The sequence below is a fragment of the Cephus cinctus genome, unplaced genomic scaffold, assembly GCF_000341935.2.
Source record: "Cephus cinctus unplaced genomic scaffold, Ccin1 Ccin1_scaffold0215, whole genome shotgun sequence".
Classification (NCBI taxonomy): domain Eukaryota; kingdom Metazoa; phylum Arthropoda; class Insecta; order Hymenoptera; family Cephidae; genus Cephus; species Cephus cinctus.
Window position 1 is genome coordinate 1,640,020 of NW_014332933.1, and position 15,269 is coordinate 1,655,288.

A 15,269-nucleotide genomic window follows, 5' to 3' on the forward strand; every position below is an offset into this window, starting at 1 on the left:
GGGGGGGGGGGGGGGGGGGCAGTGGCATTGAGATTTGACTGCGGCATCGGTACCGGTGAACACGAAGTAGGTCATTCATCTTTATGCGGTGTATCTTACACTAATTTCATAGGATTAAGATGGCTGCGAGAGAAATGAGATACTATTAAGCGCGAGACCCTGCTTCACGATCCAATAAATAATATCAATAATGAGAATGTACCTGGTGTTTCAATTTTTTTCATATTGACAACGAACCGTCGATTAAGTACGGTCTATTAAAACTAACGTAACACGTAACAATAAACTATCTAAACGTAACTACACATAAATTGCGAAATTCCCCCCCTTAGGCTATCTTAGAAGGTCTTCATCCCTCGTAGACTCTTATCGTTCCTCAACCTTGCGACATCCCAATTTTCTCTCGCAGCCATCCTCAATGTATACGGCTGGTATTATCATAAGTCATAGACAGTATTACGCTTAGATATATCAGTAAGTCTAAATGGTTAGAAATTATATAGAGTATTCTTTATACTAGGTATTAATTTGTATGTGTCGTGGAGTGTTCGCCATACTTTGCCGATGCAGTAGTGAGTGTTCTCTCTACGTTAACTATTCCATCCTCTTCGTCCTTTTTTCTCCTCTTTATATGCATAACTAGTTTGTAATTATATTATTTATAAGTGAGTTGCGCTTGGAGGTACCTCAGTTTAAAATGGTTATATATATATATACGTAGAGAGTAGGACGCGTCGCCTCTCTCGGTATCAGACACTCTTCTATTTTATGGAGTAACTTTTTCATGGACATCTCTTTAGTTACTACGTATTACAGTCAAGTTCTGGACAAGCCGATCGATCGCCTTATAGATTATCCGATTAATGAGCAGGATTTTACATCGACAGGAAACAAGCTGAAGAGCTTCCACAGTATTAACTTTCTTTACCGGCGCAACAATGGACATTCTCATTCTTCTTAATTATTGGGGGGGAAAAAAAAAGGATAAACAAGTTTATCACTCCCCTATCTTCTTCACGGTACTCAGTGACTGTGTACCTATATAGGATCCAACGTATAGCGATACCATCGTCAAGGAAACTTTAGTTAGATCTTGTGAGACACCTCCAATCACAACGACCACGCACGAGGCCAGCAGACGATGAAACACTCCTTTTACAGTATCTCTCGAAAAGGATGCTGTCCATAGCTGTACTTGCTTAGCGAGGTGTTTCTTTTTAAGAGACCTAGAAGTCCAGAGGTTGATCAGCTGATCCTTCAAGATCCTGCGCCGAATCCGTACCCCCGTCCTCATCGTCGTCATCCAGATCCACGCTGTTCGTCTTGAGGCCACCGCTAGTTATCTTCTTGACTATTGCGTCTAGAAAAGAAATTCAAGAATGAAATCTCTTTAGAATTATTAAACACATGTCGCATTGAATTTTACTCACCGCAATCGGGTTTGGTACCACGAGTTCTGGTACCGGCGAACTCAACACCGTGAGGATCGGCGCACCAGCATAGACCAAGACCTCGATGGCACTGGGTACTTCGATAATAACCATGAGAATCGCAGGCTGGAGCTACTTCCGGCGAAGACCGTCTACGGACAGCGGCGCATGGTCTTTCAGCTTTGGAGAAGCATCCGCACCACTCTGGTCCGCTCACAAAGATGTCACTGAGGAAGATTTCACAAGCGTCATGCGATCTGATTGTTTAACGTACGTATGGTCTAAGGTAACGGATCTGATCCCATGAACGTTGGTCGAGAAAGTGAACCACCAGGACAAACAAGTAAACAAGTAAATGTACCCGTCGGTATCGCAGGCGTCTAGGAATGGCTTGAGGCATGGTTCGTTCTGATCGTGTTCCAGTCCGTAGAGTTCAGAAAGTGAGATACGACCATCGGCATCGGTGTCGAGATGTCCAAACATCCACTTAACCTCACTTTGACATCCGGCAGGGAAGTGACCTTAATGCAAAAGACAAAGAGTTAGGTCGATAGAAAATATATTAAATTTATAAGTCTCAATAACCATCTAAAGGTTACCGACTACCGTAGTACTGTCATTAAACCATCTCACAGAGCCATCCAAACCATGTATTATTGTTGTGAATGCAAAATGGCCGTAAATGCTTGAAAGTCTATAGACCGCTGCTCAGGTATTTAATTTTCTCAATTATTCGCTGCTACCTTTTGACTTGGAATGTTGACGTCGATGTTTCGCGTCCGCCATTACGACCGAGAACCAATCCAAAAGTCGATTCGCCATTGCGGGTTTCGATGACGGGGGACACTCGGCATTCCTCGTCGTCGATTGAGAATTGTAAGTGGAACGACCTGTAGACGACGTCTTCTCCGAAACTTCGTTGTTCATCAGATGCTTGTTGTCATCGTAGCCGTTACCGGAAGCCAGTGCCTGAAGGAAATAATGTCGAGGGGTTATGATCGATACGGGTGACAGCTTTGATACGGTATTTAATAATAAAAATGAAAGCCATCCTTTAGCGTGATTTACAAGCGGTCGAGGGCTCGTGTATAGACGCGCACGTGTGCATATATCGGTAACATATTGAACCACAGAGAGCGGTTGAAGAGATAGAATTTAATATCGGCCCGTTAGCATATGTGCGATGCGTGCTTACCCAATAGCCTCGCTGATTGGCTAGCCGCTAAATTGCCTCAATGATTTCCGCAAATTGTACCATAGTGGACGTTTAACATAAAGAAGCATAATCGTCTATAATTCCATAACCGCTTTGTCTCGCTAGGTACGTTAATAACTATACATATATATATGGTTAATTACAATAAACGTACCAGCTGAAGGTGGCTTCTACCACAGAAATTGAATGTACAGGCTAGCTTCGGGTGGTGCATTTGTCGTGAATGACCATGTATATTGATAAGTACGCTCTATTATAAATCTTTAAGACGAGCATAGCAGACACACGAAGTACATCCTCTGTCTCAGCTTTAATCTTTCCTTCTTTTTCAGCCTTCCTTTATTCGGCCAAAAAAGTATTTGCCCGGGAGAAAAAAGGAGAAGAAGAATTCTCAATGTCATTATCTCCTTCGGATGAAAGAAAAGTCGAACAGCTTTGCGAAATGAATGGCGAACTTGGCCACGAGTCCGTACAGAAGAGACCGGACGTCTTGAATCTAATTGCCGCACAGACGGTGGTAACGGGCTGCGCCATAGAACTAATTCAAAGTAGAAGCATCGAACTTCTTGGAATTTAGCTTTGTCAATAACAGAAAGATTGGCGATCCTGTATTTCGCACTGCAATGAATAAGGTGTCGTCCCGCGGGTTAATTAATTCTCGGTACTTGGGATGCTGCCGGTAGATATATATACATCTCCAAGGCATCCAGACTTAGAAATACGTAGGTTACAGGCGTCAAATCCTAAGCCGCGTTTCGAAGGATCCAATTAGCAGGTTATATGACACCTAAACCCTTGAGTTCTCCGTAGCTGGTACATACGTATATATATATATATATATATACTTTTAGCTATCTATATCAACCTTATGTATTTATATACCATCAAGCGTTCACTCCTTCCCCCCACTATTACGTACGTACACTATATACCTATATACACGTGTATAATAGCTGCGGCGTCCTCCTGTTACCTCGATCCGTCATTTCCTTCTTCATTCCGTTCTTACATCATCCCACCTAATCCCTGGCAAGTCGTCGCGGTAAATTTTCCTTTTTTTTTCTTTTCAAATATTTTTAACAAATTTTCATTCCGTCAGTATCGGATACTCCGGTGCCCGCATCGCACTCGACGCAGTACTTCCAAAGAGCGAGACACGGACCAGGGTAAAGAGAGGGTAGCTGCTACCCGTCGCTTACGTTGGACTTTACCCTATCGAGATTCCGGAAAGCGAGACGCCCTGGCATCGATCCGATGTACTACGTGCCGGCGATGCTAGACTGGAGATAATACTAAAATGACGTATAATCTTAGAGAGGGCTGATACGCGACGTGGTAGGTAATACCGGGTAGCTTGTATGGGGTGTGTAGACGGTTCCAAGAGAAATGAACTATGCGAGAGTCAAAATGAATATTATCTTGATACCGCTAGACACGGGTATTACCTGCGTGTACCGTACATAACGTGGAAGAGACGGGAGGTTGTTTTCGCGAACGTAAAAACAAAAATTCTTCGGGATTTCCGGCGGAAGTCATATTGGAGCTGGAGGCTGGTACAGGCTTCGGCAAAAGTTATCCCGGTAGTTGCTCGAGTGTAAAGTTTTGAAGAATATCGTTTATTGACTGTTTCTAGTCGACGGGCTGCGAGTTATCTTCTTCCAGGAGGGTGGCGGAGGGGGCGGTCGCTGTTGGTACTTGACAAGGAAGATTTTATTTACTTTTTCCACTCCGTTGAGTTGTTATCTGATACTTTATGAAAATTTCGATTAGAGGTAATGGGGGCGGCGGAATTTTCTGTTTATTTGCGTCGGGCGCTGGATTTTATGTAGCCAAGGCATAGATAAGAGGAGACGAGTAGGTGCTCGAGAGAGAGATCTATCTTCAGGATGTGCAGGAGTTTTCATTCGAAAAATTGCATCTTTTATCCCTCGCGAGGTAAGGAATTTCAGGACGGGATATATACCGTGAACGTTATAAAAATAGATCAAGGAAGCGAAGATGCTTCGATTTTGTTGTCCGGGCAAAGTGGTAGCTTCCACGGAGTTTCCGTATAGCCTCTAGGAAATCAAGGGATGTCTGAATAGATGGGAAAAGTGGCGAGAGGGTTTCAGAGGTAGAGACACTATATACATACGTAACGTATCAGTACCACGGAGAAAGGTTGATGCTGTGGAACTTGTTAAATAAAATACCAGACATTGGAAAATATAAATCCAGTGCGTTGCGCGCTGCGAGTTGGGGGATGAAAAATGAAAGAATCTATAGATATTCATCTACTATTCGATATTCGATAACAGGTATGAATCCCTTTCGATACGTGTATAAGAATTTTCACCCGTGTCGTGCCTGTAGTAACACCCTCAGTCGGTCGACCGGCAGACTCGTCCAGTCAACTATAAATAGAATTGCTCTGTACGTGTTATCGGCGAACTTGTTATTGTCAGATAAGCTTCTGAGATTCTGGAGCATGCGAGGAGATGGCCGATCGCGCGTGCGTGAACTACCTGAAAGTAAATGTGCCTGGATAGGTGCGTGTCTGGCGCGTGAGATCGATTACCGATAATTCTCTGCCTAGTGTCTTGCTCGATGAATTTGCTCTCAGGACCGACAACTTGGTCCATGGTGGAACATTGGGTTCTGAGGGTTTTGTTGTGCAAATGTGGAAAAAAGATTTTCTAACATATCTTTTTACGTGATTCTCTACTTTTCCACTACCGAGTTTCTTTTTCTTTTTTTTTGGTCGTTCAGAGTTTCTAGGTCTCTTCGGTTTTGTTTGGCAGGTACGAAGACCTCCTGTAATGAAACTGAAGGAATTTAGGAAAGAGTTAAGAACGAAAGACGACTGGCCATCGTTTTGACCACTGACGTTATGGGAATTCGTAATTGCAGTTTGTAATTTTGTGGAAAAAAAAAATAGAAAATTTATCGTTACGACAATGGGGCTTGAATGGAAGTTGGTATTATAAAGTGCAAGTGACGAGTCGTCGGATGAGAGTTCGTGCATTTGAGAAGGTGGAGATAAATCAAGAGGGAGTAGAAAAGGGATTAGGATGGGAGAAAAAGATCAAGAGACAAGAAAAAGGAGACTGAGATTGAACCCTCTACTCCGCAGAAGTGAGAGGTAAGTATAGATCAAGTTTGAAGGTAAAAAAGGAAAGGAATGCCGAAAATAGGAAACGGCGACTACTGGAGCTTTATCGAGACGCAGCCAGCGGAACTTTTTTTTTTCCACGGGTAATTCCCGCCAATCTTCAATTCAATCCGCCTTAAGAGCGAAGATTTTCCTTTGCAATTTCCCGGCGCATCCACCGACCGTAAGACTTCCTCCTCCTTTCTTTCTCTTCATTTTAAGCGTAATTCCTTCCTTTGCTTTTTTTTCTTTTTTTTTTTTTTCTTTCCTATGCTCCACCTTTTCTCGTTCCTCCCATTTGCATCGTGTCCAATAAATTCCAGGTAATAACGGCACCGTCCTTTACAGTCTACTCTTATTTACCTTTATTTCGCTCTAATTTCACTGGGCACTCGCTGTATTCATTCTTATAATCCCGAGCCTGTCTTTGCGAGATAGCGGAGTCCCCGTTTTAACATGACGGCAGGAGCGTAAACGCGGGGAAAATGAGGACGAATGGGCGCTGCGTGTACGAGGCACGGAATAAAAAAAAAAAACAAGGAAGAAGCCAAGATATAAAAACATGGCAGAGAAGTGCCGGCAAAGCCGACAGGAAATCGAACTAGGAAGCCATTGGTATATATAGGGGAAAGAGAAAAAATGGAAGCCAGGAAGCAAGCAGAAAGGAAGTCGTGCGAGAACGTTCGGTGAATATCGAAAGTAAATTAAACGAAATGTTCGGCAACCATATAAAAATGTATGACAGACGATTCCGATACTCTTTTGGACTCTTCTACTTTCCCATTGACTAATATACCTATAGATATAACCTACATACATAGATTCATAGTGCCGTCGATAAAGTATTATACGAATTTGATTATCGTCAAGTGGCGGTATAACGTTACCGGAAGTCTCGTGAAAACGTTTTCTACGGCAATGGCTAAGATACGGAGCAGCCCTAAGCACCTCTCTCTCTCTCTTTCTCTATATACTTATCTGTTTATCTCTCTCCATATACGTATATATAATCGTAGATGGATTTCATGGAAATGGGAAAACTAGACGCGGCATCGTCGAAAACTTAAATTACTTATCCGTCAAAACTTTGAATGGTCGTTCAACGATCTCGGCTAGGAAAACAGGAGACGAAAAAAAAAAAGAAAAAACAGCGACGGAAAAGAAAGATAAACCGACTCTGAGAGGTACAGTAAATACGCGTATAATTGGAGGGTAAGACGATCTCTTTCAGTAGCATCAAAAGTGGCGAAGCTACTGAAATTCGTGAAAATCAAGATTTTCTCACCGAATTTTTCTGGGATTTTTCTTCGAGGGACTTTCCCGAATGATTTGTATATTTATAATATTCTAGGCATACTGGTATAATACAGGTTAAATATCCCAGAGACCGTTTCCTTCTTCCTTCCTTTCCAAGACGAAAGTCTTGGATCTTTACTCGATTTCTTTTCCGTACGTCAAAGCCAGTTGCAGCGTGTCCAGAGAACCTGAGAAATGCAGGCGCCGGTAGTTATCCACGTATATCTCCCTTCCGAGTGCATGGTGGCTGCTAAGTTATACGTTGATTTAATTAAGTTGACGACAAGACGTAGGATTTAGCGAAGTCGCGGCATCCTTCCTTCCTCGGTTCCCCCGACCTCCCCCCCCATCCGGTACCGTCGCCGAGTTCTGCAATCTCTCCCGATTAGCCCAGCTGTCTTCTGCTTTAAGGCTTCTCCTGGGTTAAGCTTGATGCGCTCTCGGCACAACGGTAACCGTCGACTCTTCTGGCCTTTGGTATATCCGACGCTAGACTCATACTTGTATTTTACTGCAGTATCCGGTGCAGCAATATATTATATACACGTTTTACGAGAGAATTTCAATTGTAATAAGAGCATTAATTTACTTGTCGTTTTATCGCGAGCGACTCAGACGGACGAGCGAACCACTTGGTTACGTTTTTCATTTAAAATTAAATATATACATATATAGGGACGATTTAACAAACGTCACGGGGTAGTCAGTGACGGGATAGTTTTTCTTGAAATACCTAGAGACATAACCTACAACTTCTTGCTTCTACTGCGCTCCACCTTATTCTACTTTCCGCCTTACGGACTTCCCATGTATATTATGGCAATAAAAACAGTTTCGAGCTTCTCCACTCGTATAACCCAGCAAGTGTATTTCTATGGGTTCTCCCATTGCCAGTTAAAAGGGTGGGAGGGGGGATGAAACAATTTTTCAAGTAAATTTCTCGAAATTGCCTTTTCACGTTTCTAATAAACTATATTTCTAATAAATAAATATATGTATACTTATATAATGGGGATATATGGGAATCTTTTTATCGGAATCTGATGGTCAGATTGTTAGTAGCGTGGGAGAGATATATGGTCGTGTTACATTTAAGAGGGTGTAGAAAAGAAATCGGTCAAACCGGCATGATTTGTGCAAGCGTTTTCCCGGAGGAGGGCGGGCGGGGTTTCTCTCCTCGTAAATATGATATGTGGACACTCCGTTCTTTCTCGTGGAGATGGCGAAAAAAAAAAGAGACGACCACCCCTCGACCAGTGACACATACATACTACACGTACGTGCTCCCGGGACTATGGGGATCAGAAAAGAATTTCTCGACTCCTCGTAGGACTTTGGTAAAATCGAGAATACCTTTTACTGTGAAATCCTCTTATACGAACGACGCTCGTGCTTTAAAAATCAGCTGCGACATCCGTGACTCACCTTGGCGCGCTTCGTGTACTTCAAGTACTGATAATGATGATTGTCGTAATTGTTCAGAAAAGAATTTCTCGATTCCTCGTAGGACTTTGGTAAAATCGAGAATACCTTTTACTGTGAAATCCTCTTATACGAACGACGCTCGTGCTTTAAAAATCAGCTGCGACATCCGTGACTCACCTTGGCGCGCTTCGTGTACTTCAAGTACTGATAATGATGATTGTCGTAATTGTTCAGAAAAGAATTTCTCGATTCCTCGTAGGACTTTGGTAAAATCGAGAATACCTTTTACTGTGAAATCCTCTTATACGAACGACGCTCGTGCTTTAAAAATCAGCTGCGACATCCGTGACTCACCTTGGCGCGCTTCGTGTACTTCAAGTACTGATAATGATGATTGTCGTAATTGTTCAGAAAAGAATTTCTCGATTCCTCGTAGGACTTTGGTAAAATCGAGAATACCTTTTACTGTGAAATCCTCTTATACGAACGACGCTCGTGCTTTAAAAATCAGCTGCGACATCCGTGACTCACCTTGGCGCGCTTCGTGTACTTCAAGTACTGATAATGATGATTGTCGTAATTGTTCAGAAAAGAATTTCTCGATTCCTCGTAGGACTTTGGTAAAATCGAGAATACCTTTTACTGTGAAATCCTCTTATACGAACGACGCTCGTGCTTTAAAAATCAGCTGCGACATCCGTGACTCACCTTGGCGCGCTTCGTGTACTTCAAGTACTGATAATGATGATTGTCGTAATTGTTCAGAAAAGAATTTCTCGATTCCTCGTAGGACTTTGGTAAAATCGAGAATACCTTTTACTGTGAAATCCTCTTATACGAACGACGCTCGTGCTTTAAAAATCAGCTGCGACATCCGTGACTCACCTTGGCGCGCTTCGTGTACTTCAAGTACTGATAATGATGATTGTCGTAATTGAAGTCGCGCGGAGTCAGGGTGATATCGCGATTACGACTGGACCTTCCCATCAGGGACTTCTGACGATGCAGCTGTAGCTTCTTCATGAGAACGCTGACGTCAGATCCTGCTGCGGGTGGACAGAAAGAAAATCATATTAAATTCTTTTCTCTTTATAATCATAAATTCAACGATAAATCGATAACGAAATATTTATACTCGATCCGACCCGAAACAAGTGGTATGGATTTTTGGATTAAAATCTCGAACTTCTCGTACAGTCGTTATCGGACGCAGCGAGAGGGTGAAGGGAAGGGACCATAAATGATCTTTATAAAGTCCCACGTGCCCGATTAACATGCGCACTTACACCGCGGGCAACAGTGGCGTCAATTCCGATTGATAAAACGCAATTACCGCTGTTTGTTCAATGGCCAACAGTCTAAATGCTCAACGGCGCTGTGGATTTCATTAGCCATTCGTGACTATTAAAATTGTCGGCGTGCAATCACTCGATTACAAAAATGGCCGTAAATTTGACATCCCATAGTTACACTGGCTACGGATGATACGATTGTCATCGATTTACCTCTTTTTTTAAAAAGCTAAAAAACTAACGGGGTCGAGGTAATTTTTTTTTTCAAAAGCACATCTACGTACACTAGCCTCGCAGCAGAGCGAGGGTACGTGGAAAATGGCAGAAGCTGGTCTGGATGCGATACTGCTCGTTTGGCACATACACAATTCGATATGCTGCGCTTTGAAAAAATTTTTTCGTTGGGTAAAAAATCAAGGGGATTCATTGCGATAACAATAAAGCAGCTACCACACCGCGACGAGATATGCACTTTAGCGGATGGCTAGTTACTTTTTTTTTTAATCTAACCTGTAATTTCGTATCGATCTATGTCCATACCTATTCTGTCCATTCTTTATGGACAAGTACCTCGTCATAGAAAATCCCGCAGATTTCGCCAGTTACATATCGATATGCGTTATACCAACCTATTGATTAACGTTCGATGGTCATAGAAATTTATTGGGCACGGCCTCGCGGTCTTTGACGAATACATATGTTTCCAACACGTTCGGCAAACCATGGTTCGATTCTTTATATATGTATAGTTATACGCGAGTCGTGTACACATAAAGTACTCGTACGGGAAATGCAATTACACGTGTACGGGCGCACGTGTGTTATCGTAACCCGTTCGAATTATTTGCCCTGCTCATCAGTTATCATGTAAATATTGCGGCTGTTTGCCTTTCAATTTCTGCCTGAAAAGTTTGCAGCGTTCAGCCAAATGAAGAGTCTGCCCGCGGATAGGCCTGTATGTCCGCGTGCAGCCTACGTGGCAAACGCAGTAACCGAATAGAGCAATTTCTTGGGATAAAATTTCAGCCCGACCTAAAAAATCAATCGGAAGATACTCTGGTACAGTGCAGTGCAAAAGTAAATATATAATTAAGATAAAAATAACCCACGTGTGTTAACGAGATCTGGAAAAAGCTAACCTAAAGAAAATATTGACCATACTCCAACGAGAATTCCTAGTTACCTCCGGTAACTCCGAGTCATACGGATAGACAAACTTTACAATCCACTCCGGCAGGACGGGTAAACGCAATTAAATTCCAGCCTGATTGAGAATGTCCGATCGAAACTTTAAAAGCCCTTTGGAATTCTCTTGAAATTATAAAGTTTCCAACTGTCCACCATGGACAATCGGCGTCCGCAACACGGACAGGTAGAAACTTCGAGTCTTGCCAGTAACAATCTAACGATTTCAAATTTACCATCCGAGATGTATAAATCTTCCAAGACTCTACATGTATATCGAGTGCATCCAATCCCACGGGTTGTCTCTTATCAGACAATGCGCCAATCACCGTGATCGGTTCCTATCGGCGTTATCGAGAAAACTTTATCGGCCCATTCGAAACTTGGCCGGATTTTCCGAGAGTAACGTAAGAAAAACACTCGGTCACCCATTGTCCCCCCCCTTTTATCCTCCCCCTCCGCCACCCCTCCTCGACCGGCTCCTGCCATACGTAACGTATAGCTCCGAGGGAAGTTCACGGTGTAAAAATCAGGACTCGGTATTGATCTTCCTTCAGCGAAGCAATACACTTTTTTTTTACGTCCCTCTACTATATATATATATATGCACACACTAGGTTGCTACTATGTTCCATACTAGCCGGCTATTCCCATCCACTGGCTCGATCCATTAAACTGAATAGCTCGATAACTCTCACCTTTGCATGGGCAGAATCCTTTGCAGGCGATGTGTACTGAGGTGTGATGAATGCAATTGTGGTACTCCAAACGGCAGGGTGAGCTGTACGTTCGGTTGTCGGCGCCGCAAAGGAATGTCGGCTTCACCACGGGGCATTCCTGACACCTGAAGCCAATTAATAGTTTGTTTAGACTGTACCACCAACCGCCACATAATCTAAGTGGAACTGAGACACCAGTTATATATGTATACACTTAAGTGTACGTAGTAAAGTAATCAATATATCTATACACTACGAGTCAAGGTGTACGGCGTCTGGTCCGTATCCGTACCGAAGGAATGTATTTCGCACTGAACTGGACCTGTCGAGATCCAGTCAGCTGCACGATCGAGGACGAAGACATTCTTTGTTCCCGAGTGGGATAACCAGTGGATGCCTGTAACATTTTTTGTGGAATTTCCAGATACTGCGGATGGACTTTAACGTGTAGGTATACGTGGAGATAGTGACGTCACTTATGACTTCTATGAGGACATCCTCTAGGTAAAGCGTAAATCGGACACGCGAGCTGACGCTAATTCAGCGGGACTGCGAGCGCAAGAAGTGGACATTTCCTGGCTATGACACCCGGTGCACGAGCACGTCGACCCGGAACCGCCGAGCGGTCTTCCTTTATCGGGATGGAATACGTGGAGAAGTGAACGAGAAAAAGCTCTCGTTTTATCACAGTGACACCTTTGGGAGGTACAGGGGTTTCACTTTGAAGGTCTTTTTTATCCTTTGACATTAAAGTGGGACAAGGCGCGTTTTAATGCATCAGCTAATTTTACCTGCATTTCGGGCCTGCACTCGAATGTCTATATGCGCGGGCTTTCGTTGCTTTCAGGATGACGTCATTGCCGGCTCGGGTAAGTATGTCGCGTTTTATTGTTTCGTATGAAAAAAATAGAAAAAGAAAGGGGGCGCGACAAAGGAAAATAAATTCATAGCTATAGTCAACGTATTAATAAATTGATAAAATACGTCGTTATTTAACGTAAGGCTGCACGCACGTCACTCGCTTCGTCGTAAACACGCAATTCCACATGTCCATCGACCGGGAAGAAAATTTCAAAATGGCCGCGGAAGGAAAACCGGTCCGTTAAGATTTTTTTTTCCTGGTTCCTCCAAGAGCTTACCGGGAAATACTGGCTGTAATTTCGCGAGTTAGTAGACGGATAAACCAAGCCGAATTGGTACTACCAGGAAGCTCTCGGCAACAACGCGAATCGCCAACGACAACGTTGCCGTCGCGGCCCTGATAAAGGCCTTAAATTTACCTTAATTACTGTGTGCCTCGGGTTTAAACTAATTACGCATTCACACATAATCGCAATTTCCCTGGAAACTCCAACTGCAGTTATTGCACGATGTTCGCGCGGACTCGTAACTTCCGGTAGGGTCCAATAGTTTACGTAGGAAAGTCCCAAAGTCATTTTACACCCGTTATGTATCCTCGTGCGATCCATACATCGGTTGGGCTCCCACAGCTTCCACAGGTGCAGCGATTAGCATCTTCAATTACCCGCAGATAATGCAGGTCCCTTGCGTAATTATAGGAAATGGGCGAAATTATGTGACAAAAACAATACCTTATCCATTTTTCACCTGAACCAAATGTTGTCTAACTATACCTTTTTTACAACGGAATATACTCATCGTGCATACAGACATGCTATATGTATATTTGCATATAATATTCGCGAGTGACACACGTACGGATGCACGTCTAGTTTAAAGGACATAATTTAATTTCGCTAAAAAGTCGCAACGACCGGGAAACATAATTTCGCGAAAAGCAGCTCCTACAAACGATTTTACCATATAACCATAAAAAAAACCAACGTACGAAAGAAACCAAGCGTGTCCATTATCCAAGTCTACGATGAACCCATAGTTTGTATATATCGGTTATATAACATGTAGCGCCACGTGTCATTATGCTGAAATATATCATAAAACCAAAATTTACACAGGAGCATAACAAATTCCAGTAGGCAACATATGATATACGACAAGTACCAACGGTAGGTACATTATAGACAGAATTACCAAAATAAATATATATAACATTCGTTAATAAATAATTCGCATTTGTCCTAAAACTCAGGTAGATCCCCATCTACATATAGAGCAATGAAGGGTTAAACGGATGACTGACAATTCACTTGGTCGATCGAAGGAACACACGTGGGGGCAGGACCGAAGCCTGGCTGCAGGGCAATGATATAGGTATACGTAGATTTTGGCCAGGACAGCTCAGGATGGCATATATGCGAATCCGAATGGTACCTGCAAGTGACAGGTCAATCAACGATAGCCGCGTCAAAGCGTATTTCATAAGGGTGACGACATCTCTCGCAAATTTACGGTACCGATCCGGTTATACCCATCCAGCATCCACACGGGAGTATGGCTCTTCTACGGGTCTGACGATATATATCATATACAGATATACACATAGGTAAGCATTCACGAGAAGATAAATAACAACTAAAGTACATACGTGGATCAGTGTACTCGGATGCTCATACGTTACATACTGATTACATTTCTAAGGTGTATTTGCTTTTGCATGGACGGCCAGTGATAAGGGAGGTGGGTGTACCTACCTAGATACGTATTTAGGTGCCCTACCTTACGTATATATACATAGAGTGTATACCTATTGCTTTCTTGTATGCTCGTCGATTTGCTTGCGCTCCATGTTGCCCGAGGCTGAATGGCGGGAATAGCAAAGTATTTGAACGGGGCCGGCGAAACGGGTGTCTATGGTATCTACATACAGAGGATAGAAGTGAATTGTACTGGCGACAGTGACCGGTCCTGAATCTCACGTGAATGCATATACGAAAGTTACAGAAGTCGAGCACGTGTATGTATGTCGTATATGGATATGCACGAGAGAGGTGGTACAGTAATTGTTGAGAGTCACGTAGGTCGAGTTAAAGAATTTACGATGGAATTTATATAACGTTTAGCAATGCCGTGTAAGTTGATAAAGGGACAAAGTAAGCACATTAGATAAAGCAGGGACGATAATAATCAACAGAAAAAAAAAAATGAGTAAAATGCCCTACCGTTGGTACACGCAAACGTCACGAGACTCAAGAGCGTTGATTTACGTCCGTCGATGGAATTCCATGAATGCGAAATGTAATCTCCCGAGGGGAAAACTTTATATTTCAATCGCATTTTTGTGCCGTAACAAATGCTCGCTGCCAATGGGAAATGATATTTTTCTAGGGGATTTAGCGCGACGGCGAGTACCAAATATAGATAGACAGCGCACATGGGAGAGAGAGAGAGTGAGACGTACCGTGTTCGAATTAGATAGAGAGAAAAAGAAAAAAAAAATACTATTACACTTTTCACGTGCTGCAGACTGGTCACGATTCTTCGGTAGGGATGCCTGAGATCGTTATTATCGCTAACGGGCTATATATTCTCGAACACACGTGGTACGAAAAAATACCGTGTATCTGGTAAACATTGAGAATACAGGGACTTTTTTCCGAGTGGTGACACGTGGTCGTGCCAACAGCCGACCCCCCCCCCCCCCCCCCCCCCCAAAAA

The 15,269-nt window shown here is 43.0% G+C and overlaps 1 protein-coding gene across 2 annotated transcripts in view; it reads right to left on the reverse strand.

Moving 5' to 3' along the window:
- Positions 1 to 6: 6 nt before the first annotated feature.
- The window catches only part of LOC107265059 (proteoglycan Cow), a 74,550-nt gene continuing 59,287 nt past the window's right edge, over positions 7 to 15,269 (reverse strand). Inside the window, exons 5-10 of one of the 2 annotated variants that reach the window (XM_015734053.2) lie at positions 11,673 to 11,818; positions 9,383 to 9,540; positions 2,174 to 2,399; positions 1,792 to 1,951; positions 1,431 to 1,657; positions 7 to 1,360 (exon numbers count right to left, since the gene is read on the reverse strand). In XM_015734053.2, coding sequence (XP_015589539.1) covers positions 1,227 to 1,360; positions 1,431 to 1,657; positions 1,792 to 1,951; positions 2,174 to 2,399; positions 9,383 to 9,540; positions 11,673 to 11,818 — 1,051 coding nt within the window. In that variant the 3' untranslated portion in view covers positions 7 to 1,226. Of the gene's footprint in view, positions 1,361 to 1,430; positions 1,658 to 1,791; positions 1,952 to 2,173; positions 2,400 to 9,382; positions 9,544 to 11,672; positions 11,819 to 15,269 lie in introns of both variants that reach the window. The other variant, XM_015734052.2, reaches the window with a different exon arrangement.